Source organism: Euprymna scolopes, chromosome 25, assembly GCF_053919585.1.
Source record: "Euprymna scolopes isolate OS-2025 chromosome 25, ASM5391958v1, whole genome shotgun sequence".
Lineage (NCBI taxonomy): Eukaryota > Metazoa > Mollusca > Cephalopoda > Sepiida > Sepiolidae > Euprymna > Euprymna scolopes.
Window position 1 is genome coordinate 85,339,702 of NC_136506.1, and position 27,116 is coordinate 85,366,817.

Genomic DNA, 27,116 nt, shown 5'->3' on the forward strand with positions numbered 1-27,116 from the left:
GAACTGTTTAATTTTTCACAAAAATTCTGTTTACATTGGGGGTAGGGCGGTGGAGGGGCAGGGGGGACGGGTGGTATCGCGCACGCGCGACATTACCCCCCCCCCCCCTGCACCCCAATGTAAACAGAATTTTTTTATGAAAAATTAAACAGTTCTTCTGCTCGGTGTATGTCGGCGCGTTACGGTAAATTGGGGGGGGGGGAGGCGTTACTTACGGAAAAATGGTAAATTAAATTGCAAAAGCAGTCACCTGTCAAATGTTGTACAAGTTCTATAATCCCCCCCCCCAAAAAAAAAGACTCCCGGGCTACGCTGAGTAGTTTTAAAAAATAAAAATAAAAATAAAAATAATTCACCGCCTAGATACTACTAATTCATTTGAAGTCGGTGCACAGTAAAACATGTCCCTTCTTAAAAATTACATTTTTTGAAGTAGCATGTAATTTATACACAAGCGTCTCTCCAAAATGACGGATTTTTCACGGATGGAACTTATTTTTTAATTTGATAAGTACTGATCAAAGGTCTGGATTGATTTTATTTTATTTATTTTAGTTATATTTATGTAGTCCTTTCTTACTTTTATAAGTATCCACGTGGCGAAAGTGAAATTATCCTATTTTTATCAACGCACGCAGCTCAAGCGTTAAAAAAAAGAAAGAAAAAAAATGTAAATCGTTTTAATCTACTGTCGTCTCTTCTTTTAGGGGTGGGGACTTGAAAAAAAAAATCTAACTACTTCTGCATTTTATGGACCGTGCTAAAATAAAACCGTTATTCACGCTTGTGCATCTGTGTTACCGAGCTATTTTTAAAAAGAGTATTTTCCAGTTAAATTCAATTTTTACGATATTTTTTTTTTTTTTTGTTAGGTGAAAGTACAGAATAGTTACAAAACACCCTTCCCTCTTCATATTAAGAAATAGTTTCTAAATAATAACGTTATAATTTCAGCGGGGTAACTATATGCATAAGTTACCGCGTTATTATTTAGAAACCCATTCTTAACATAGGGAGGTGGGCTTTGTTAACTATTCTGCATTCGCATTGCATGTGTCGACATTGTACGTCTATGTATCCACATTACCCTTTTTATATAATCTATATAGCTATAAAAGTGAAATTGTCCGTCTGCATGTGTACTAGGCACCGCCAAAACTGGGGGGGCAGGTCAGTACTTTTTGACGGACCGTCTTTTTAAAAATCTACCAAAAATCAGGTAATTATCCGATCAATACGAAATTTTCAGCGATTATTAGGAGAAGAATGAACTTTATAACAGTGTACTTATTTTTCATAAACGATTTATATATATATATTTTTTTTGCTTACAACCCCCCCCCCTTGTTTTGAAGTGGGAACAAATATGCTTAAAATAATCATCTGAAACTGAAATCAACATATTGTGTTGTAAGGGACAGAATTATAGATTCCAAAAAAAAAAAAAAAAAAAAAAAATTGTTTGCATACCTTATTTTGACGTCTGAATATCAGAACTTCGATTGTGTTTAATTATCCCGCTTTTGAGTTTTGAAGTGTGAAATTCGGTGAATATGTTAAGTAAAATAATTAATTTAAGTTAAGCAAAACAAAAAAATTTTTTTTTAAATATTTATACGAAAAAAGCTATTTTAAAATTTTTGATAAATAAATTAACAATTTTTTTTTAGCGAGCCGAATAATGCATGACCATTATTAAACAGGGCATGCTTTGAATAATCGATACCAAAAAAAAAAATTCGATAAATATTGTGCCCTTTGTGTTAAAAATAGCATCTTTTTTTTCGATCCCGTTTGAAAACGTTTGCCGCCTTTCGACTATGGTGGACCAAACGCGCTGAAATAATTTTTTTTATTCTGCTTTAAATTGCCCCCCCCCCCATTTTGGGGAGTCTGGCCCCCAAACACATACACATTAAAAACCAAACGCATGCAAATGGTCACCCATCTGGTACTGGCCAGCCTCAGCTTAATAATACAGTGAAATTTTCGTCACTGAAAAATAAGTTTTTTTTGGCCTGTTTTGTCTTCCATAGTTTGCTTTTTATCAGACGAAAACGTAAACAGAGTCGATCTGAACTCTACGTCAACGCGAATATCTGGTTACCTATATGAATAAGTGGAATTATTTGAAATTCAGGTACTTATATTATAATATTTTTGCATATTCTCTTAGAAAATCATCCTAAATCTTAGTTAGACAATAAATAAATTAATTAATTATTTCAAAAACCCTTTTTTTTAAATATTTAAGTACGTTTTTTGTGCAAGACAAAAAATGTCAATTGTTAACTTTTTGGGAAAATTTAACATTTAAAATTGAATTAAAAATAGTAGAAAAAGTTTTACATTATTCTGTTTTCTATATGATAAAATTCAGGGTTTTATCTTTCTGGAAAAAAAAAAGTTACTCAGAAATAATGGATTTTAATAAATGTAATTTCGTTTTAAAAAACAACAACTTGATTTTGCGGCCATTTTTGGCGGTGCCTAATGTGTACATTTCCCTACCAAACTACTCTGTCAATTTTCAGTCTACAGACTCGAGATTTGACATAAGTGGTATTGAGATTTGGGGAAGTCTTTTTAATCGGTTTTCGGTCAGAAATTTGGCTGTCAAAGTCCAACGATTTTACCTTTGAAAACTCAAACTCCTTCACCAATTTTGGGTCTACACACTTGAAATTTTAGATGTAGGTTCTGGACATGAGTCAGACTTTTGGTACTAGTGCAGAGAGTGATTCGGACGTAAGTAATAACGTTATTTAAAAAGCCATTCTTAACATGGGGAGGGTGTTTTGTACCTATTCTATACTTCAACCTTATAATTGAATAAAAAAAAACATATCATAAACTTTAATTAAACTTAGAAATACGATTTTAAAAAATAGCGCGGATCACTCTCTGCAGAGACTCTGCACTAGCACCAAACTTTTTGGTAGTTGTACAGTTTAGTCAAGACATTAAAAAAAAAATGAAAATATCGAAAAAAGTTTAAATTGTACGTATCTGTTATGGAATGACGTTCTCCGGAAAAAAAAAGAAATTCACTTAATTTCAAATAGTTTTTATTTTACAGCGAAAAAACAATTTGTTATGATACCAAGAAAAGGGTTCGATTTTTAGGAAGAAAAGCTAGTATTAAAGATGGGGAAGGAGTGCCGGCGCTTTACATTGAATTATCTCCCCGTGGCGTTTCTAAAATTCAAACAAAAATTTAAAACAAATCCAAAATGCCTGACTTCAACGCGCTCTCATAAAAACCTGTTTTTCCGCTGTAAAAAAAAAAAAAAACAAACAAAAAAAAATCTACTTGATCAAATTAAGTGAAATTTTTTTTTTTCAGAGATCTTCAGTCCAAAACGGATACGTACAATATAACTTTTTTTTTTCGATATTTTCATTTTTTTAATGTCTTGATTAAACTGTACAAGTACCAACTTGTTAATATATATATATATATATATATATATATATATATATATATATATTTGTCGGAATTTATCTTGCTTCCAGATAAATTCGACGCTAAAGTAACTAAGCTGAAAAAAAAAAGCATGAAACAAAATAGGGGGAGGGGGTAAAGAATAAAATATAAAGGTCTTGATTTGAAACAAAGAAGGAACTTTATTTACAATAAGTTGCAAATTTTTCCCTTTGCGGGCATTAGACTTAAACGCCAAGGTAGCATATGAAAAAAGTAACATGTAATGAAAAAATAACAACACTGCTGGTTCTTATAAAGAAGTTGTGTGTATCCATTAACGAATACAACAAGAATATACAAAATAGTATCTCCTAATCACACTTGCATATGAAATTAATTTCAGGAGCGTACTCACAATTGAAAGCCTGTCAGGCAAGTGGCCTTTTTCTTTTTTTTGTTTAAAGTTCTTTGAGAATTTTCCTTCCCTGCGTGAAAACCGTAGACACACATGTATTACAGGAGCAAGACCTCGTCGCTTGTCCGGATAGGAAATTCCATAATACCTTGTCACGTAAAAGGTATTTTCTTTAAATTCAACTCCTTGTAAAATAAATACGTGCAAAACCGTAGTCAGTTTCCAGAAGTCTGTCTCGTCACAGCCGGGTATTAATTTCTTGCCGGGTTTACTTCTTTGAAGGAGGGCTCGTCAAAATTCCATTTTCAGCGCCGGGCAATGAACACGTTCACTCTCCACGACAGCAGAATTTCAAAAGAGAACAAAATACGCGCTGAGCTCGTGACGTCATTACAGAGCTAGCATTTCCCTTTTCTCCAAATTAAAGGGAGTTTCGTACAAACCGAAAATATATGAAACTAAAATCATAATGGATACAAAATACAAAAAATCATATATAAGAACCAGATAAAAATAATAAACGTAAACAGGGGGGGATGCACCATTATTGGTACAAAAAAAATTCCAACTATATATATATATATATATATATATATATATATGCACATAAAGTTTTAAACAGTACATAGGGCCCCAGCAAAGCCGGGATAAACTATTGAACTGCTAGTAATTCAATAAACAAAAGGTGTACACTTACAATAATAAACGAATTCGGGCTTGTTAAGTTACAGTCGACGGATCGATTTTAAAAAATATTTCGCTTTAAGCAGAAAGTTTTTTGCCCCAAAAAATATTACGTACGTAATTCTCATGCCGAAAATAGTAATATATCCAAAAATTACGAAAAATCATTGAGTAGAAAGTTATTTATAGAAAATTGGGTAAAGTCACGGCTCGGTAGCCACGGTAAAATCGAATTTTTCTTAGACGTTATAAAGTAGGCGGTAAAAGTCTACTCTCAGGGGACATAATTCTGAACGAATATTTTAAATTACTTGTGTCATGCCTGCAATATTTGTTGTCTAAAGCGATAGATTTTATCTTACTAAAAATACAATAAGTTGTTCTACTGGATGAATTTTCGTATATATTTGGATATATTACTATTTCTGACATGACAATTAAGTATGTTATATTGTTTTTGCTGAAAAACTATATGTCGACTATATCTTAACAAACATCAATGAATTGAAAATGACACCTAAAGAAATAGCACCGTCCATAAACTGCAGAAGTACCAATTAAAAAAACAAACAATTTTTTTATGACCTAACTCAGCATACAAGGCGAGGTTGGGGATGTTTATTTCGAAAGCCGTTCTTAACATGGGGAGGTGGGAGAGGGGTTATACTATGCTGGGTACTCTCGTAAAAAAAAAAAATGCAGATTATTGTTGAAGACGTTTTAGTTTTAGACAACAATTTTAGGGGAATTTTCTTGGCCTTCGGGACAAGATCAAAGTGTAGTATCTGTTCTTCAGATGCTGCACTTCTATTTCTTGTTCTCTTTCGGTGGAGGAGAAATCCTTCACGACTGAGACAATTTTTATTTTTGTACCTTTTCTCCACGTTAAAAAACGACCCTGGTGTCTAACTCTGTCCCGTGGGGAGGCATAGTAAATAGGTACAATTTTAGGGGGAAAAAATTAAAGGGTAAAATTACATTAAGGCCCGTCTCACGTTTGTATATAACGAAATATTTTTTTTTTGTAGATTTCGGTGTGCTAAAAACGAATCTGAAAACCGTTTCCGTCGCAAAAAGTTGTTTTCATGATATGAAGAAATTACTTTTTCAAAAAGTGGGTGATCACTTTTCCATGTAAATTTAACTTAAAATGAGTACCCACTTTCTGGCTAAAAAATCTAAAAATAAAGAAAAATCGGTATTTTACTTTAAGGTTCGTCTCACATTTGTATAGAAAAAAAAATAGTGTTTTGTAGTTTTCTGTGTCCTTTAAAAGAATATGATAACCGTTTCCATCACAAATTTACCGTTTTACCTTAGCTCTGTGATTGTTTTCCTTTTCACAGCCCAGCCTTCGTTTACGCTACGCGCGAGCATAAAAAAGGCTGTTAAATGTGCACTCGCATACCAAACTGCTTGTCACAGTGTAGTATTGGCGAAAATTTAAAATTACACGAAAAACAAGTAGTTTTCCAAATATTAAACCATGTAATTCTATATGCTATCACGAGTGGCCATTTTGTATGCGCAAGCGCACGCACATGGCCTACAACATTTGGAAAATTCTTGTTTTTCGTCTAATTTTAAATTTTCGCCAATACTACATTGTGACAAGGCAGTTTGGTACGCGAGTGCACATTTAACAGCCTTCGTTTATGCTCGCGTGTAGCGTAAACGAAGGATAAGGTGTGAAATGGAAAATAGTCCCACAGTTCAGGGGTTAATACCATGCAAAAGAAATTAAAAAAAACTTCTTAGCCAATAAACACACAAAAAATGCTCCCTCTCTCAAGTGGCCAAAAAGTGGGTGTTCATTTTAAGTTAAATTTACATGGAAAAGTGATCACCCACTTTTCGAAAAAGTAAATTCTGCATATCATGAAAACTATTTTTTTGCGACGGAAACGGTTTTCAGATTCGTTTTTCGCACACCGAAATCTACAAAAAAAATATTTTGTTATATACAGATGTGAGACGGGCCTTAAAGTAAAATAATACCAAAGTACTCACGAAGAATACGGATTGACTGAGCTATTATTTATTTATTTATTTTTTTTTAGATAAGATTTTCAAATTCAATTCAGTTTCTACAGTATCTTTTGTTGGTGCTTCTACCCTTTATTGCCAAAATTGAAGACGTCATTTTATTTCACGCACCTGCTGTCCAAATTTAGGGGAAAAATCATTATATTAAACTATGGCCGAAGCATGAAATAATTTAAGAAATTTCTTCCCTATACACCCAATTTCCTCCCTGCAGATAGCAAATGAAACTCCACAAACAAAGACATACCTTTAACTCAAATTTTATTCAAGATGTATCAGAAATAAAAGTTCTTTGGTCATGGTAAGTCCTTGCAAAATGGTAAGTTCTTGCAAATACAGTGGCTGAATTTGCTAGCTATTGCAATGGAGCCGTTAGTTAAGATTCCTCTGTGGGAATGTTTTTGACTTGTGATGGGGGTGTGAGACGAATGGATTCGTCAATCATTTTTATAACTAACGGCTGTGCTAAACAACCAATGAAAACGTCCCAAAATTATTATAAAAATTGTCGAATTTTGGGTTCAATCAGTTCGCCGTTTACTACGTCACGGACCGCATTTAATTCTTGGCCGCCATCTTGGTTAGTGATCTGAACTACGCCGCCATCTTTGTTCAACACAATGTCTCAAAACTTAACAGGTTTCCTTTTAGAAGAATCCATGTTGTACATGGTGAACACGGCGGGAATGTTGTTGCCCAATATGACATATTTTGGGACCTCGAGGTCTCTGGAATAATTTCCCATAATCAAATATATCAAGCCGAACACTGTAGAATATCCTCATTGGGTAAAATAAGTTCAGCAAATATGTTGTCTTTGTATTTAGAGTAATGTACTTCGTCCACCCACTGCATGGTGTCCAATGAAGGTAAATCCTGGCACTCTATAACAGAGCACCGCTGTGTGAGTCTTTACCGTTCCGTGTTCATTTGTCAGACTGAAAAATAACGTACATGTAATACAAAATTGGTGTCAAACTGGCGCATTCAAATTGAACCAATCATGTTAGGCGGGCAAACAAAATGGCGTTGGTTATGGAATTTCTCACACACTGCCAAGGAGGAGAGGAAAAAGTAATGGATAATCATTACTTTTTTTCCCAATACAAGTTAATTAATAAAACGGTTTGATAAACGACGAATAATAAGTTAATCCAATAAACCATAAGTTTTAACTTTGACAATTTTATAATTACAATATTTTTTTTTGTTGTTAAATTTATTAACCTAATATGATTATTTTTGAAAATTCAAATTGAGATTTAAAACTATAATTTTAATTCAGCATGCCCTACTATACATACGGCCCCGTATGTTACATGAGAGGCCACGTTTCTAAGAGGCTATTGTTTTTATTATGAAAAACTGTGTAAGCTCGAGCCGCATACAACGTTGAAAATTTCAAAGGGAAGTAACTCAAAAATAGTTTATATTAACTTTTGAAATAATGAATAATAAACGTTTATTTAAATATTTTGATATTATTTCATTCTTAAAATACATGTTTTTATCCATATAAAATGTTTTTCACCGCTTTTATTCATGTTAATTTACAGAACGAAAGTACAATAGAGTAACCTCCCTTGATTTTTTTCAAAGACGTAAGCCATTTTTATGCTTGCAACCATTTTTGTGATCTCTACTTGTTGAATTTTTTCTACCCGTTTTAATTATTGTAAAAAAATATATATTATCTTTTTTTTAAATATTGTTTAAGTTTTGTTATAATTTGCTTAACAAAATGGTGAACAAATGCGTTGCATTTGGCTGCAAAACTGGTTATAAAAACCACAAAAATCTATCAACTTTTCATTTTCCACATGGCAAACCCGACCTGTTTGAAAAATGGACAAAATTTGTAAATCGTGCTACTTGGATTGCAACAAAAAATTCAGTTTTATGTATAAAACATTTTGAGGAAAAATTTATTTTAAAAGAGAAAAGAAATAAGTTAAATTGGTCTCTACAGCCAATACCAACAATTCATTCACCGTTAGTGAATATTAAGCCATCTCTTCTACCGACATCAAACACAATGAGAAAAACCTCAAAGGATCGAAATTACCAAGATGATGAACTACCAAATTTTCTTTCAGCAGATATTATTATGAGTTTTGAAGATTTGGAAGAAACAAAGTGTTGCCCCACTGGTTTCAGTTTTAAAAAAAATGAAAAATATGTATGGATTTTCCGGATAGATTTTAAGACAAATTTTCCATTACTGAAATAGTGCATTTGGATTGACAACAATTTACACGTTCAACTTCAGTATTATGGAAATCCAATACCATTACCACATTGGTTTGTGAAGGGTCACAATGCAAAACTTACAAGGTATAGCATGTTGGAAAATTTCCCCTCTTATATTCAAAGCATTGTAGCAGAACCTCAAAATTGCATTCTAAAAGAACTATACAAATTTCAACATTTTAAACCTAAGGGTCGCCCTTCATTTTCTGTTGAAATAATCAGATTCTCTTTATTATTGCGCTATACTTCTCAAGCATATAAACTACTGGTTGAGCAATTACCATTTCCTTCATTTTCTTCATTAGAAAAAATACAAAAATGTGATGTAGAATGTATCTGCTGCAAAATCTCTCTTGGGAAAAGGTAAACTTTCTCAGGATTGTATCTTGATGTTGGATGAAATGTACCTTCAAAAGGGAACTCAGTTTCATGGTGGGAAGTATGTTGGTGCTGATAAAACTGGCAACTTATATAAAGGTATCATGATATTTATGATTTCAGGGTTGAAGGAGACAGTGCCAACTGTAGTTAAAGTCTGTCCTGAAGTGACTGTTACTGGTGACTGGCTCTCTCAGGAGATAATTGTATGCATTGTACAGCTTTTAAATGCAGGATTTAATATAAGGACTGTAGTTGCAGACAACCATTCTGTAAATGTAAATGCCTTTAAAATTTTATTAAACAAATTTGAAGGAGATAAAAAGCATTTTATTACTTATCCAGATTCTCCAAAGAAATTTTTTTCTTTTTTGACATTGTTCATTTGTTGAAGAACATTCAAAACAGTTTACTAAACAAAAGCAAGTTTGTGTTTCCTTCTTTCAATTTCAATATTTTGGACCTTCATTTGTGTTCCCAGTCAGGAGTTTTATCTTGGTCTGATATACATAAAATAAATGACAAGGACAGGGTTTTGGATACTACATTACGAAAAGCACCAAAACTAACTTTCAAGGCATTACATCCTGGTGACAATAAGCAAAGTGTCAATTTGGCTATTGCTGTATTCCACGAGACAACAATTGCTGCTTGTAAAAGCTACTTTCCAGAACGGACCGACATTGCAAATTTTCTTAAATTGATTTAGTGCTGGTGGACTATAGCCAATTCTAATCAAAGATTTACCCCTAATTTTTTGAATAATGCTGTTACTACAAGTGATGATAAAATCAACTTTTACTGAACATTTTCTAACTGGATCGAGTCTTGGTAAAAAAATTCCTGACTTTTGCCTCACTGCACAGACTAGCAAAGCATTTGTCACAATGCAGAAGCAATGCTTATGAAAGAACTGCAGAATTATGAGTATGAATATATTCTCACTCACAGATTTCAAAGTGATCCCCTTGAAAAGCGATTTTCACAGTATCGTCAAATGAGCGGAGGGAGATTTTTAGTGGGTCTTCGTGAGATTTACAGTAGTGAAAAGATTTTAATCTGTAGATCCCTTTTAAAAGAAAATATTAACATTTGGCAGGAAAACCTCAATCCATTGTCAAAGAATGAAAATTCTAATAATATTCTGGATATTTTGTCCAAACATGAGTCAGAAATAAATGAACTATGTTTATCACCTGACAGCAAAGAAGTAACATATTCAATTGCTGGTTATGTTGCAAAAAAACTTTTAAAGCGCTTTAGCTGTGATATTTGTTCTACTTTTATGGTTGGCAATGATACGGAGATCACTGAGAATCATTATCTTAATTTATTATCTCGAGGAGGTTTGACAATTCCATCCACTCAGATTGCTTAATTTATTTGTTCTTGCTTTGCAATTTTGGATTTTTCTTTTTTTTTTTACATAGGCATCACCACATTATCAAGGCCAATAGGCCACTCGAGGATAAGGGTTAAAGTGTGTACAGTAGAAATTGGACAATATAGTAATCATTAGTAATGAAAATTTAGTAAATTTGATAACTTATATGGAACGGCTCATCAAGACCTTATTTACGTTAGACTTGAAGACAACCATATTGTAGTCAGCCGGAAAGCAGGAAAACGGAAGACAATTCCACAGGCGTGTAGTTCTAAGAAAGAAGCTTTGTTCATGGAATCTACGTTAAGGTTTAGGCACAGATAAAGAGTGTGGGGAATTATTGATATTGTTTACAGCTAGACGAGTGTTTCTTGTGAAAGTTAGGCGAGGGGGGACCATAGACTGAAGCTCAGTCGAACACTTTCCATGAAAATAACGATACATCAGAGACAAACTTGCAACATCTCTTCTGTGAGATAGAGGTTGCAGGGAAGAGAAAAGGACATCTCCTACGAGGCTACAAAGTCTATTTTGAACTCTATCAAGGCAGGACAAGTCCTTTCTAGCACCTCCTGCCCAGATGTGGCAACAGTATTCCATCCTTGGACGTACCTGGCTCTTATATAGAGAAGTGCATCAGCAGTGAGATATCTACCGGATCGATAAAAAGATCCCACCATTTTTCCAGCGGCCTTGGCAACAGATTTGATGTACGTGTTCCATTTAAGATCAGGAGTATTGGTCAAGCCCAGAAGCTTGTCAAAACTTGAGGCCTCCTGAAGACGAGAGCCATTCATTTCAATTGATGCCAGATGTGGATCAGAATGTTGATGTAAAGAGAGAAGCTTGATTTTAGATGCATTAAAAGTAACCAGCCACTCCTTTCCCCATTGTACTACGTGCTTAAAATCAGAGGAGAGAGAATTGGAGAGAACTTGGTCGTTTACTGTCTTAGATGTGCTACCATAAATGGTAGTGTCGTCAGCATAAATGTCTACAAATGATATAAGGATGTGATTTGGAAGATCATTAATGTAGATCAGGAAAAGAGTTGGGCACAGGATGGACCTCTGAGGGACACCGGCATTAATACTGTGAGCTTCTGATTTTTGCCCCTCAACTACTACTCTTATGAACCTATCAGAAAGAAATGATTTAATAATTGAGAAGACATTTCCAGCTATACCATAGCTACAGATTTTATGAAGTAAACCTTTATGTCATACCCTATCAAAGGCCTTTGATATGTCAAGAGCAATTGCTCTAGAAAGGTTGCCTCTGTCGAGAGATTTGCTAATCCTATGAGATATAACTGTAAGCACATCTGTAGATCTAGCAGAACGGAAACCATATTGAGTGTCACTAAGAAGGTTATTTTTGTTGAGATGGTTGATTACTTCTGTATTTAACACAGATACTGAAAAACATTGTCAGTCTACAACTAGGAAGTCTGCAGAAATAATTTTAAAAACTTCTTCGCCAAAGTATGTATTTACATGTGAGAAACACATTGAAAAAGTACATAAATTTGCAACAAAAATATAACAACAAGCAAAAACTTTCTTCAGATGAAATTAGAAAAGATTCATTAAAACTTTTTAAAAAGCGGCAAATATCAAAATAAAAGTGAAATTTACTGTTGAAAATTTACCTTTACAATTTATATTGAATTTCTTGTGCTTTGTAAAGACACTTTAAAATTCCTCTTGTAAGAAAGATGGCAGTTAATGATTTGATAATTTTGTAACAGAGTGATAAACAATTTACTTCCTTTCCAATCTTTATATTCATGTGCTTTGTAAATATTTTGATATTCTTATAAAAAAAAATATTCTAATAAAATCTTTAAAAAAACAGATGACCTGTTGAAGTCAAAGCATTTTTTTTCATATTTATAAACAACAAAATTATTGGAAAGGTCAGGGGAGACAACTCAAAATGAATTAGTTTTTGTTTTGGGTATTATAAAGAAATAAAAGGGAAAAATACATCTAATTAATGGAAACATTTTACTTTGGACAGGATAACAGTAAAATATGTAAGTAGAATTCATTTAAGCATTATTTCAAATATTAAAATAATTATTTAATTATCTAAGCATTAACATCTGAAATAAAGTTTGAATAGAAAACAATTTCTGAGTTACCTCCCTTTGTCTTAGTTTGAATGGCCTCTTAAAAAATTGCCTCTCAGTGTGACATATACGGCCGTATTATTATAATAGGCCATGAATTCAGTTAACTTCTTCATATTACACTGCCAAGGAGGAGAGGAAAAAGTAATGGATAATCATTACTTTTTCATAATACAAATTAATTACAACTTTAATTCAATAAAAAATTTTTAATATTAATGTGTGCCATTGTCTGTTATCAATCTTCAGTATAAACTTCAACTTTTCGTGCATCCAGACATTAGCTAATTTCCACTATATGGACCGACCTGAGGAGCCTCATCCTTATGTAACGTAATCTTCCATTGAGAAGCGTTAGAACTACGCTGAGGTAGTTTTTTATTCCCGGGTGACGCCAGATACCCCGAAGATTTAAGATAGAGAAGATAAATATATATATTTTATTTCAGGTCAAAATAGATATTGTTTGAAAATCAGAGAAATGTATTTTTATGGCTAAAGAGTTGACAACAGGAAATTTCACTTAGAACCTTGTCTGGCCTTAGATGAACCCCAGGGTCGGAGGTCAGAATTGACATCTGTCCTTGAAAATTATACTTCGATTCAGTGTGGGAATTGTACCCATGCAAAACTCTGGGGCTTAGGATTTCGTGGAGATTCGTGGCGAAATCTTATTGGCTATGGAGAAGCACTACCCCATCCACTTACCTTACTATAAATACGACTGTCGTGCGAAAATTAATGAGAAGTTTGAGAATAGTTGAGCTGAACAGATTTTCAGATCAGAGTAGAGAAGAGACGTGACCCCTCCCCACCTCATCCATTCGTCGGTCGCTGTCTGTGAAGAGAGTTGAGACTTTGAAAAGAACTTACAAAATCTGAATGAGAATTGTAAAAACATTTGTACATAATTTTGTGAGAATTAAGCTTCTGTAGATAGACTACAAGCGTTTGTCTTTCTTCCTGCCTGCTGCTTCGATATTCGCTTCCAGCATACCAGGTTATGTAATGACCTCCAAGACGACACGTGCCAAGAATCTAGAGTCCTAGCCACCTCCTCAAGAAGGGATGTTACACTTACAATTAGGACAAAACCACTCCCCTAATGTATCTTGATGATCAATTTATACGCAGCTAAAATGGTACCAGCTGTCACAAGAATCGCAGCACACCATTGGTGATGTTCCATCATTCGGAACAGAACAGGTTGGACAGAAAAAGGGACCTCCTTCTTCTATAAACTCAGTTGATGCAATATCATCATTACCCTTAATTTCCAAGGGCACAAGTTTTTTAAGGAATGGACCTGTTTGCACCCATCCTTAAGAACAACCGTGGAACGAACATTATTGTCATTTCCAGTAATTAATTTGATTATTTTACCAAGACTCCAGAATTGTCTGGTTTTGTTGGGAGTCTTAATAAGTACTATCTCTCCAACAGATAACTTGGGAGCACAATTGCTCCCAATTTTGGCATCAACTTCTCTTAATGACAAGAGGTAATCATTATGCCAGATACGATTGAATTTTTCAACAAATTTATTCCTCATTTCGAGGGAATGTAATAAGGCAGTCCTATTTGGGGGGTCAGGACATAATTCAGCATCATACTTATTGATAAGCAAATGAGGTTGATATCCCGTTTGAAGAAAATGATTCGGAGTTAAAATACTAAAGTCTTTGTCGGCAGAAACAATATAAGTGAGGGGTCTGTCATTTATTGCCTTTTGCACATCAGAAAGTGCAGTCAGAAATTCAAAATAATCCAACTTTCTTCTGCCCAACAGTTTCCTCAAACATTGTTTGACTGTTTTAATAAGTCTCTCCCAGGCTTCCCCCTGTCAGGCAGAGTAAAGGGGAATTGTTCAATGGACAATGTGTATGGATTTAAATTGGTCCTTCAACTCGTCCGATTCGAGCACGTTCGATAGCAATATTTCGGACGAAACAAAAGATTTTGCGTTATCGGAATATACATGCGTAGGGATACAAAATAAGTTGATAAACCTTACAAAGGCCAGCATAAACGAGCGGGTGCTCCTATCCGGCAATAATTCTAAGTGAATTGCACACAAGCTCATGCATGTAAAGAGTAACTTCTACCCCTTCAACCGTAACAGAAAATTGGCCGGTGAAATCCACACCGATTTGTTTGAATGGGCGAACAAAGTTCACCCTATGAGCAGGCAATATCGGCCCTGCAGGTGCCTTACAAGGCAGAGCATTTATTTTTTTTACATACAGTGCAAGTACGCACGAAGGCTTTTACGGCTTGTCTCCCCTGAGGGATCCAAACTCCAGACAGCCTTAACTTACTGAAGGTTGAATTAACCCCCGTGTGGCAACAGTTAAGATGCGCTTCCTTAATTGCCAGTTTTGATAAATAATGATATTTTCCCAACAAAAGGGGAAACTTGACCTCAAACGGCAGAATATCAGAATTCTGTATCCTACCTCTGGTTCTAATTAACCCAACTTTATCAAGGAATAACCCTAAAAGAAAAGATACACCTGAAGTTGGCCGGAGTTTACATCGGCCGGAAAGTTGTGAATCTATATAATTATTAGACTCAGATCAGCTTGCTTGTTTGAGTGTTTAAATTGTCCCTGTGGTTTGTGACTTCCGGTCTGCTTTACTATTTCATGTCTTAAGTCCGATATTAAGTCACTGCTGCTATTCAAAGCATACACAAGGGTAACAGTATTTTTTTGTTTTAACTTATATTAACGTGTTTTCCTTACAAATAAATGTAATTTAACCCTGTTGAGTTACAAAAAAAAAAAACTGATTTAAATATAAATATACAATATATAAATATAATCAGATTTATAACCATGTTTAGTGTTTTAAGTAGCGCTCCTGTGAATTGTAACGATTTTTTTTTTTTTTTTTTTTTTTTTGACCTTAGAAAATATTTTGGCACTTAATGAGGAGTGTGGACCCTTACCGGACATGCGCAGAAGGTTTTCAGTGGTCTATTTAGCCATTGAATTACTTCAAGTACAAATTGGAAGCAACAGCTAACTTATATCGGACTTATATCTGAACTAAATTTCTTTAACTTTTTTCGTGCGCTTTAGACAATGTGTTGCTTCATCTATCACAATGGTACATGAAATAAATATTGTTTTTTTTTTTTTTGATTTGTTTTTTGGTATGTGTAACAATTTGGAGTTTAAAATCAATTTGGCATTTTCTTTGGCCTTTTTTTTTTTTTTTTTTGCCTGAAAAAGTTTTTCATGGCTAAATAGACCACTGAAAACCTTCTGCGCATGTCCGGTAAGGGAGCCGTTCATAGAAAGCAAACGTTTGCGCAGGGTCCACACCTATCAAGTACCAATAGTTTATCTTCAAGGAGAGAGGGGGGGGGGAAGTAGAAACTTGGTTTTAGTAGGGCCTCCTTAATTTTGATAAGTGTTTGCAGTAGTGCTCTGGAGGCTTCTTGAGTTTTATTTTTTTCACTCATTACTGAAAAAAAAATGTTTTCTCAAGACAATAAAAGACGATATAATCTCAAAATCAGTTTTTATTTTGAACATTTTTCATCTTACCCTTTAAGGGCCAATGGGTAGACTAGTATAAAGATAAAAACTGAGAACAGTAGACAGAAATAATCCACATAATCCTTCAACTAAAAGCATAAATAAAAATAAATAATACAGATCTAGTTAATGGGTTATAGTCAGCTAAGGTACTTCCTAACTTCCGGCATGGCTGCTACCGGAAGTGGTGATAAGACATTAGTTTCTTCATTTTTTTCTCTTACGCTTATATCTTCCCTGTACATGTACTCTTTTTTTTTTTTATTACGTTTTTCTGATCATTCTTTTTTTTTTTCTTTTTTTTTTTTATTGAAAAAATTTTAGGGTTTAAAATGCTTTTAGTGCACAACCTAATAATAAAAGAAATAATTCAATACAAGCTTCTGCAATGACGAACACAACTTCATAAAATGTAACACAGAAAAAGTTTATTAAGGAGAACGTGATATGTTCCTTGTCAAAAGCTGGACTCCGGCTATCTGGTGCTATCGCGGTAGTTATTCCCAGTGGAATCGTCGATACCGTTAGAAATCACCGAGGTGGAGAGAGAGAGAAGAAAAGGGAGGTCTGTTCTGTTTGGTGTCTCTCTCAGTAAGGATGAGTTGTTCTTCTTCAAACCGGATGCTGGTCGATTTCCTTAGGGGATAGGAAGGATCAATGTGCCGTACCCCTGATTGTTCAGTATGTGGCCAAATAGCATAGGGGAGAGGCATCGATTCGTTAAAAGAAAAAAGTTTCATTTGTTTCTGCTGCAAATTTTTTGTCTTATTTTAATTAAGAATTGTTGAAATTAGTTTTATCTTTTTTAAAGAATTATTAAAAACACTTTTTGCGCTTTTTTAAAGAATTATTGAAATGCACATTACGTGCTGAACAGTTCGATGGAATCACTTTATATTAGATATGAAAAGCCTCAGTTCTCAGTAAAAAGGACACAATTTCCAGTGAAGACAACAACACCTCAAAGTTCATAAAAAAGAAGAAAGAAAACCCACCCCTCACAAATTTGTTAGTTCGTTACAGAAACAATCGCCGCAAAACTCCACTAATCTTAGCACTCAATAGTTTGCTACACCAAATCTGCCAAGTGGTCTCCCACCGTCACCTATATGCCACCGATTGCCAACCAATTTGCATATGACCAAGTTCACCTCTCGCCGATTCTCGCAGCTATGAGATCGCATTTCCCATAAGACCAACTCACCGTAATGGCAGTGTTTCTTCCTTCGGATCAATTACTGCCCTGCATGCCAGACACAAACGAACCTTCTTACGTCAAGAGCTAAGGTTAGTCTCACTTTCATGTCCACACGTACAATAAACAATACAATACACTCCTTTTCAATTATGATTTCAGCAGAATGAGCTACATATAAATATTTACCTCCTATGTGATTTCGTCTGATAAGTAGTCTGTGCCCCTTCCCTCCAAAGTTTCGCCTGAGTTGAATTGTTTAACCATTTTCTCTTTGCCTACTAATGTCAGCGCTGAAATCGAAAGTGACTATCTGCTAGGTCGCAACACTATTGATCTCATTAACCCTTATGCTCGAGTGGTTTTTGGCCTTGATTTGTTTACTCATTATTAAAAATATAAATAAATATTTTCCTTTTCTTTTTTGTTTTTCAGGAGAAGAGATCACGATCTTGGTGATGCTCAAAGATGACCGTGAATGATGAGAATCCTCGACGTTCAGAGATTCTGTCAGTCAGCAGAGAAAATACGGCAGAGTCCGAGTCTCAGCTCCTTGGAACGAGAAGTGATTCTGAAGTTCCTGAAGAAACCAAAGATGATTCCGACGTAAAGGTTGAAATTGTGGTACAGAATCAATCTTACAAGACCAGAGTGCTCCTCACCGTATGGATATTCTGGTCGTTCGTAGCTTTGGTAAGAATCCGACTCAATCAAGAAATATCAATAGTTTTTCAGTTTTACCATCTGTCTTGTCCTCAAAGATACAAACAACCGCTCCTTTGGTTCAATTCTTGGGTTTGGCTATGATCTAAACAAATGATGAGACAATGCCAAAATTTTTCCAATTCCAATACAATTACCGATTCTTTTCTAAATTCCTAATTCTGATACAATTACCAATTCTTTTGTAAATACCTAATTCTGATACAATTACCAATTCTTTTGTAAATTCCTTATTCTGATACAATTACCAATTCTTTTGTAAATTCCTTATTCTGATACAATTACCAATTCTTTTGTAAATTGCCAATTCTGATACAATTACCAATTCTTTTGTAAATTGCCAATTCTGATACAATTACCAATTCTTTTGTAAATTGCCAATTCTGATACAATTACCAATTCTTTTGTAAATTGCCAATTCTGATACAATTACCAATTCTTTTGTAAATTGCCAATTCTGATACAATTACCAATTCTTTTGTAAATTGCCAATTCTGATACAATTACCAATTCTTTTGTAAATTGCCAATTCTGATACAATTACCAATTCTTTTGTAAATTGCCAATTCTGATACAATTACCACTTCTTTTGTAAATTGCCAATTCTGATACAATTACCACTTCTTTTGTAAATTGCCAATTCTGATACAATTACCAATTCTTTTGTAAATTGCCAATTCTGATAAAATTACCAATTCTTTTGTAAATGCCCAATTCTGATACAATTACCAATTCTTTTGTAAATTCCTGAATCTGATAAAATTACCACTTCTGTTGTAAATTCCTTATACTGATAAAATTACCAATTCTTTTCTAAATTCCTTATTCTGATAAAATGACCAATTCTTTTCAAAATTCCGGATTCTGATAAAATTACCAATGGTAAACAATTTCTAAATACTTAGTAATAGAATTGCTTTTATTTTCATATTACCATAAAAACAAATCCAACATATGCATACATTATCGCAAAAGTGAAAATAAACTTAGTTGATATTTCTATTTTTGCCTCAGATTTTTTTCTCATAATTGATTGCAAATAATGATTGGATAAACTCCTGAGATTTACATCTGTATTTTTCACTTGTGACAATTTTTCCTGTGCTATTTTACCATTTCTTTTGGTGCCATAATTAACTTAATTTGATATTAATATGCAGTGATGATCATATTTATTGGCACGGTAAAATAAAAGTTAAATTTTGTCTAATAAATTCTAAAAAAGGGATTAAATTAAAGAAAATAACAAAGTATATTATGTATTTTTAACTGGCCTTTCCGATGCAGCAATCGGATTTTAGAAAAAATAAATAACAAAGGAACAACAAACATAATTGCAAAAAACCCTTGTTCAAAATTATTGGCACGGCTTTGTTTTTCTTTTAGTATCAGTATAATATCAATCAATTTCCGGTTTACGTGCTTTCTGAACTTTTTTATAGCCATATTATGCTTGTTTAACGCTAATTCAGTGAATAATTTTTTTCAGATAATTTTTAGATAGCGATTTATTTAAACTATTATAAGTGACTAAATTATAATTTTCAATCGCCATGGTTAAAACTAAGGAACACAGCGAAGACGTCAGGAAGCTTGTTGTAGCATGCCATACCAATGGGGAGGGCTATGATAAGATTTCAAAGAAGCTAAACCTTCCCAAATCCACTGTTAGAGCCATAATAAACAAGTTCAAATCGCAAGGCCACGTTATAAGTTTTAAACAACAAGTAAATGAAAATTAAGTTTTAAACAACAAGTAAATGAAAATTAAGTTTTAAACAACAAATAAATGAAAATTAAGTTTTAAACAACAAATAAATGAAAATTAAGTTTTAAACAACAAATAAATGAAAATTCAGTTTTAAACAACAAATAAATGAAAATTAAGTTTTAAACAACAAATAAATGAAAATTAAGTTTTAAACAACAAATAAATGAAAATTAAGTTTTAAACAACAAATAAATGAAAATTAAGTTTTAAACAACAAATAAATGAAAATTAAGTTTTAAACAACAAATAAATGAAAATTAAGTTTTAAACAACAAATAAATGAAAATTTAAATAATTGTTTTAGAATCAAAAAATAGGCTACAATTTTTCTGTGCCTAAAACTAGACAAAAATTCCATGAGCAAAGTTTCTTTCTGAAAAGCACTCGTCTCTGAAACACAATATCATGGAGCTGCTTGCTAACTGACTATAACATGGTTGTTTTCAGTATTGTAAATAAGTTCTTGTTTAGCCGTCCTCTTAAATAATCAAACCTTACACAATTTCCACTCTTGCTGACCATAACGGTGTTGTCTCACACTTGTTAACCTTTATTTTCGAGTGGCCTTTGGGCCTTGATAAGAATTGGGCCCCCTAAAAAAAAAAATCATCACTGTCTTGTCTCTACCTGACTCTCATTAGCCCTTATTCTCAAGTGGCTTATGACAGGCTAACTGTTAGCTGCACAAAAGTGCTTTGAGATGCTGCATGGCATAGTGCTGAGTAGTTAGGACACCACAGAAAGCCAACCTGAAAGTGTAAATCCCCTCCCCATGCATGAATTTCTTAACCATTAAAAATGGTTAGGAAATGGGTTAGGGTCATTATCTCTCCTTGCATCATCCTAAATTTATTTATATCGGCGCTTAGGTATGTTTAAAGAACTTTTACCATTACTAACTAGCAAAGCGCTACCATTGTCAACCAAGGGAAGAGTATATGAAGCATGTGTATACAGTGTGGTGATGTTTGGAAATAAGGATTGAGGACATGCATTGCATGGAGATAAATTATCTCCTATATAATAAAATGACTGCAGAAATTCCCTTCTGGACCAAAGTATTATAGACTTGCAACAACGGATCCCACATACAAATTCAATACGTCTTGGCTAATAGCCACTATCTTATATAGCTTATGAACACCGTTTTATACATATTCAGCCGTTATATTAAAATGCTACATTGCATCCTACAAGCAACACCATCACAATCGCAACATATTTAAAGGAAGAAGTCCCTAATTTTCTCTCTAAATATTTAGTCCTATCACTACTCCCAGTTGTCACCAGAACAAATTCTACACTTTCCACAGATTCTGTGCTTTCACCGCCCATAACTGGCTAATAAATATGTAAACCTAACTTAATCTTCAGTTTCCGATTCATAAATAATAATGGCTCCCTTTCCAAACTCCATCCATTCTGATTGGCTGAGCTTTGATAATTCTCATGTTCCGGAATCTAATTCTACGCTTCATAAACGAACAGTTACTAAAATTAAATATGGTGTCACTAAGAGACATATTACTTCGCACAGCCTCAAGTTCATTTCATGTTGAGGTCATTACTGCCTTGTGTGTGTGTATTGCGTGTGTTGCACTTCACAATTCGCTAGGCATTTGCTATAAACATTAACAAGTCTCAAAATATTGTGTATCCACAAGTATTGAGAACATAAACAAAAAAAAACATGCGTCACTAATGGTTCTTATTATAGTCTGTGCGTGTGTGTGTTAAAAAAAAAACTTTTCTTGTTAAAACAATTCCAAAAGAAATAATAGACGTATACAAACATTGCAGAATGCAACTTTCCATGAGATAAATAAATTATATATATATATATATATACGCAGTAAATTTACAGTACATTTTTATTTTTTTATTGTATCTCTATTTAAACGAACTTAGCCACAGCAATGTGTAACCGGGTACAGCTAGTAGGAGAAATAATACAATTGATGTGTAATGAGCCCAAAGGAAGATTAAATCTGGACAGCATAGGGAGATGTGTGTAGAACAGGAGACTTTGATGGTATGGGCACATTGAGAGAATGGATTAGAGTTTTGGGGTTAGCAGATGTTGAAAAATGATAAAATGAAAAACAATCATTGTATTATTTAATTTGAACGGGAAAGGGAGATGTGTGCAGAACAGGAGATATTGATGGTATGGTCACATTGAAATAATAAATGAGAGTTGTTGGGTCAGTAGAATAATTGAGGGAACAAAATTAGGGAAGGCCAATGAAAATATGAAAGTAAGTGATAAGGAGTAAATAAAGACCTGGCCAGAGATAGGTTAGTTGGGAAGTCAATTTTTAAAAGCCATGCCTTGGTAAGCAGAGTTTTGTTACTGTTGATCAAGGGAAGAGTCTATCAGGCATGCGTGCGAAGCATAATAATGTGTGGAAGTGAAACCTAGTTAGTGTGGGTTAAGGACATGCATTGCATGGCGAGAAATGGTATGAAAATGCTACAATGAAGGTGTAATTCAAGTCAAAAACAGATTAGTTCTGATAATTTTAGAATAAAATTAAATGTGGGCAAATACCATACAATTTAATTCACTGCACCTTTTAATAACAAAGGTCTGTACAAAATTCCATCCAGATCGGTCCAGTAGTTTCTGAGAAAAAGTGGAATGTGTAGACAGACATGAACTAAAAGAAATATAAAGTAATACAATGTACGTGCAATGCTGTTGCATTGTGTTGATCTTCACAATTATGGCACCAACATCACATTCGCCAATCCTATGAGATATAACTGTAAGCAACATCATATTATCCATTTGGAGGAGGAGATTTATAAAAACAAAATCAAACGTACTTTGATGCTGTGCTGGGCCTGTACGATGTGCATGGCATTTTTTTTTTTTTTTTTTTTTTTTTTTTTTTTAGCAGACATACAAACACGCACACACAGACATTTGCCCTTTATATAATAGACTAGTTTGGCTACCCAATGTTGCCTGGAGTAAAAGTGTCACATGTTCCTATTAAAACTGCTCTCTCATTACCTTTCCTTATCTTTCTACCATTTCCTCTTCCAACCCCTCTTTCTCTTCTCTACTCAGCCCATTATTCTCGGTGGACACACACATACACACAACTATGTTTATATAGATTACTCAAGGAATGAGTCGGTATAAAGGAAGTAATTTTTTTTATAAAAATAGGAGTTGCTACACGTAATGATGGACAATTTTTTTCCAAATTTTCAGTATTTTTTGTCTGAGAAATGCCTCTTTCTAACGATGTCGTGTTGGGCCTGTACGATGCGCATGACAAAAACAGACATTTTTTTTTTTACACAGTGATACAAAAACACAGAAATTTGCCCTTCATATAATCGACTAATTGGGCCACCTGACATTGCCTGGAGTAAAACTGCTCTCTATCTTTCTACCTTTCCCTCTTACAACCCCTCTTTCTCTCCCTTTGCTGGGGACACACACACACACACACACACACACACACACACACACACACGACTTTTTTTATATAGATTACTCAAGGAATGAGTCAATACAAGGGAAGTAACTTTTTTATAAAACTATGAGTTACTTCCCTTCAGTACAAAAAATGGTTGAAAAACCGATCCACTCTTGATGAAATCTGTACCAGTTTAGGATCAACGAGTGAATATTTTTTCTAAATTTTGAATATTATTCATTTAGAGCAATTCTAACAAATAATATATCAATTTTGTAGCTGTTTGTTTTGTTATTTTTGATTTTTAACTGGACATGCAGACATACACCCAGACGCACGCACGCTCACACACACACACACACACACACACACACACACACACACACACACACACACACAACTGCCCTTGATAGAAGATAACTTGAAAATACAATATTAAAGTGTTCTTTTTTTCTTTCTTTTTTTTTTTAAATGAAAACAAAGAAATAAAATTTTGGTTTTTATTTTAGGGTCTGATGAGTTCCGAGATTGGTCCGTCATTTTTGGATCTTCTCTCCTTGACGAACAGCAGTTTGGCTAAGGGCTCGGTCGTCATCACCTCTGGTTCTGCAGGTTACTTGACCGGGGCTGTATGCACTGGACTTTTCTTGCAGTCCTTCACAAACCACCTGCTCATGTTCATTTCTCTCGTGGGGAGCGCCATTTTCAATATCTCAATGACATGGTCCCCTTCTTTGATCCTTCTTGTATTCCTCAATTTTGGCCGAAGTTTTTTTTGTGCTATTATAGATACAGGTAAGTTAACGGGACTTTTTTATTCAGTTTTATTTTAGAATTTTAGTGTTACATAGCAGGGACCCTCTGCCAGTAAAATAGTGATTAAGTTGGTGTGAATTTTGACAAGGATCATTTTGAAATGCGGAATATATACTTTGCCCAGTTCAAAATAAATGTCTAACAAAAAGCGTAGTTTATCAAGCAACAATATTTGCGAAAGAAAACCCGAATAACAAGAAATATTACGTAGGTATGACTTCCTTACATTTCAAAACCGATACTATGACCACAAAAGTACATTCAAAAATAAAAAAACACTGTATAAAAACAACACTAGCGAATAAATACTGGGAACTCAAAGAAAGCGGACATCCGCCGGTAGTCGAATGGAAAATAATAAGACAAGCTACCACGTGCAGACATTTAGACGACCCATGTAAATTATGCCTCCATGAAAAATTTGCTATCCTGTACTTTAAAGAACCCCAAAATCTATTAAACTGTAGACGAGAAATAGCAAACAATTGTGTTCACAAAATAAAACTTACTCTAGGATAGCGATACAAAATAGCTTTAAAACTAACAAAAACAATAGAAAACAAACAAATAAATGAATTAAATAAACATGAATATACATAAACGACCACACACACATATATATATATGTATGTATGTGTGCATGTATGTGTGTACACATACGTATATTTAAATATATATAAAAAAAAGAGCAGAAATGAGGAAAATCGTCTGCCTTAAACCACTAACCTAGTTCTAAAACAGATCCTTTGTTCGATAAAATGCATGCCCATTGACTGATAGGAAAGGACGCGGTGGATACTAGAAAGCTGATTGGCTAACTAAAATCCTCAACATATATAAAAACGAGAAACAACCACAGAATTCACGCATAAGCCTGACGAATCCTATAGTGGATGAAACGCCGAATATTCAGTGTAGCTTAATCGCCATATATATTTTATAAATTACTAACTAGCTCTACCTACGTATTGAGCACTTTTGAAGTAAATACTTAAAGTTTACGCATAAATCTATACTTTCGTATATTAATTTTATGTGAGTAAATGAAGTAGTTATATATATATATATATATATATATATATATATATATATATATACTAGCAGGCTACTTGTAAGCTGGTCGTAAGATATGCTTAAATATGTTAGTATAATTCATGCAGATTACATATTTATTATTACAGAGACGTTTCTCAATTGATTATTATATTGAACCTAATATATGGTAGTGAGATCAAAACTAAAAAAATATATATATGACTTGGGTGCCATCAGCTAGAATCAAAACCAAAACATACAACTTTCCACTCTCATTCCTTAGCCTCTGAGTCATGCTCATACACATATAGATGTATACTAGCAGGCCACCCAGCGTTGCCTGGGCATGATACGCTTAAATTTGATTAATGCAAATTTCGTATTTATTATTTTATTATATTTGACCCAGTATATAGGTAATGAATTAAAGTTTAAAAAAAAAAAAATGACTCGTGCGCCACCACCGAGAATTGAAACCAAAACGTTTAGCTTATGATTTACTTTTTCCTTTGACGCTAATACCTTAGCTATGAAGACATGTTTGCTGCAAGGCTAAAAATTAAAACATGAACCAATACCTATTACATTACACATGCATATTTGTAATGGCGTCGTTCAATCGTCACCTAGCAAATTCCATTTTTTTAATTTTCACACTTTTTCGCAAATTTTCCTTGGCTAAAACCCAAATATAAAGTTTCATATGGGTTAGAATATCCTATGTATTAAGTTTCATGTCTGTAGATCAAAAACTCACAGAGGAGTTTGGTAGGCAAAATTTTTAAAACAAATATATATATATACGCATATATATATATATACATATATATAAAGAGGTTTGTGCTTACTATAACGTTTTATGCAAATATAAATCATATAGAATATCTGCATGAATATAATTACACGTAATAGTTAACTAAAGATGATCGTCAAATATATGAATTTGGCAAATATATAAATGTGTTAAATGTATCGATTCGTTAAATGTATTGATTTAAATATATAAACTTGTTTAAATTGTTCTTAACTTTTTGTTCAACTTTTATAAAATTTGAGTTGCCCTTAAATGACCCGAAACAAAGCCACCAACCAACATAACATTTGTTTTTAGATGAGGATAAATAAAAAATATGTATTAGATATTAATTTATAAATAATTCACACTACCAGTTTCTAGGGAATATTTTGAAGGAGTTTTAGGGAGCATGATATAGGTACAACTTTAGAAAATTTAAATATTTGTATTGAATTTGATCTATGCTCATTAAACATCAATTAAACAAGATTCCCTGAATTTCAGTTTCTTCTGAAGCTTAAGCCGTCAATCGACTGAAACGCTGTGAGAATAATACTCAAGATGAGAAAAGTAGCCCAAAGAATCCAAGTAATACAATCTTCATAATCAAAAATTCAGGAACATCAAATTTTAAACATTTTCTACAATTAAAATCATGTAAAAAAAAAAAAAAAATGTTGATCAAAAGTTGGAATAAAGATCCGGCAAGGTTGAATAATAAAATTGTCGCACTAGAAAAGACGACATGATTCCATTTCCATTTGATGAAAACCGGTTTTCTTTTATTGTTGCAGATAATCTACAAGTTGGCTAGTTGTGTATAAATCCCAAGAGCGACAGACGCTTTCTATCATGTTTGAAAGTGACACAATGTTCAATAAGCGAGATCGGAGATGCACTGCTGTACAACTCCTGCTTTCTACCGATCCAAGTTATGACAATAGGACCATTGCCAGCACCCTCAAAATGCAAAATCCAGACTGTTCAACGCTTGAAAGCACAGCTCAACAAAGTTTCTGGCCATGGTTATGATTTTTGGTGTGGTTTCAAATGATAGCCACACCATGCCACTTCGTATCTTCG

The 27,116-nt window shown here is 33.7% G+C and overlaps 1 protein-coding gene across 1 annotated transcript in view; it reads left to right on the top strand.

The window, feature by feature from the left end:
• The first annotated feature begins 384 nt into the window (after positions 1–384).
• Positions 385–27,116, top strand: part of LOC145247475 (sodium-dependent glucose transporter 1A-like) — a 39,931-nt gene continuing 13,199 nt past the window's right edge. Inside the window, exons 1-3 of the mRNA XM_080109273.1 lie at positions 385–524; positions 17,894–18,151; positions 23,896–24,181. Coding sequence (XP_079965399.1) covers positions 17,927–18,151; positions 23,896–24,181 — 511 coding nt within the window. The 5' untranslated portion in view covers positions 385–524; positions 17,894–17,926. The remainder of the gene's footprint in view (positions 525–17,893; positions 18,152–23,895; positions 24,182–27,116) is intronic.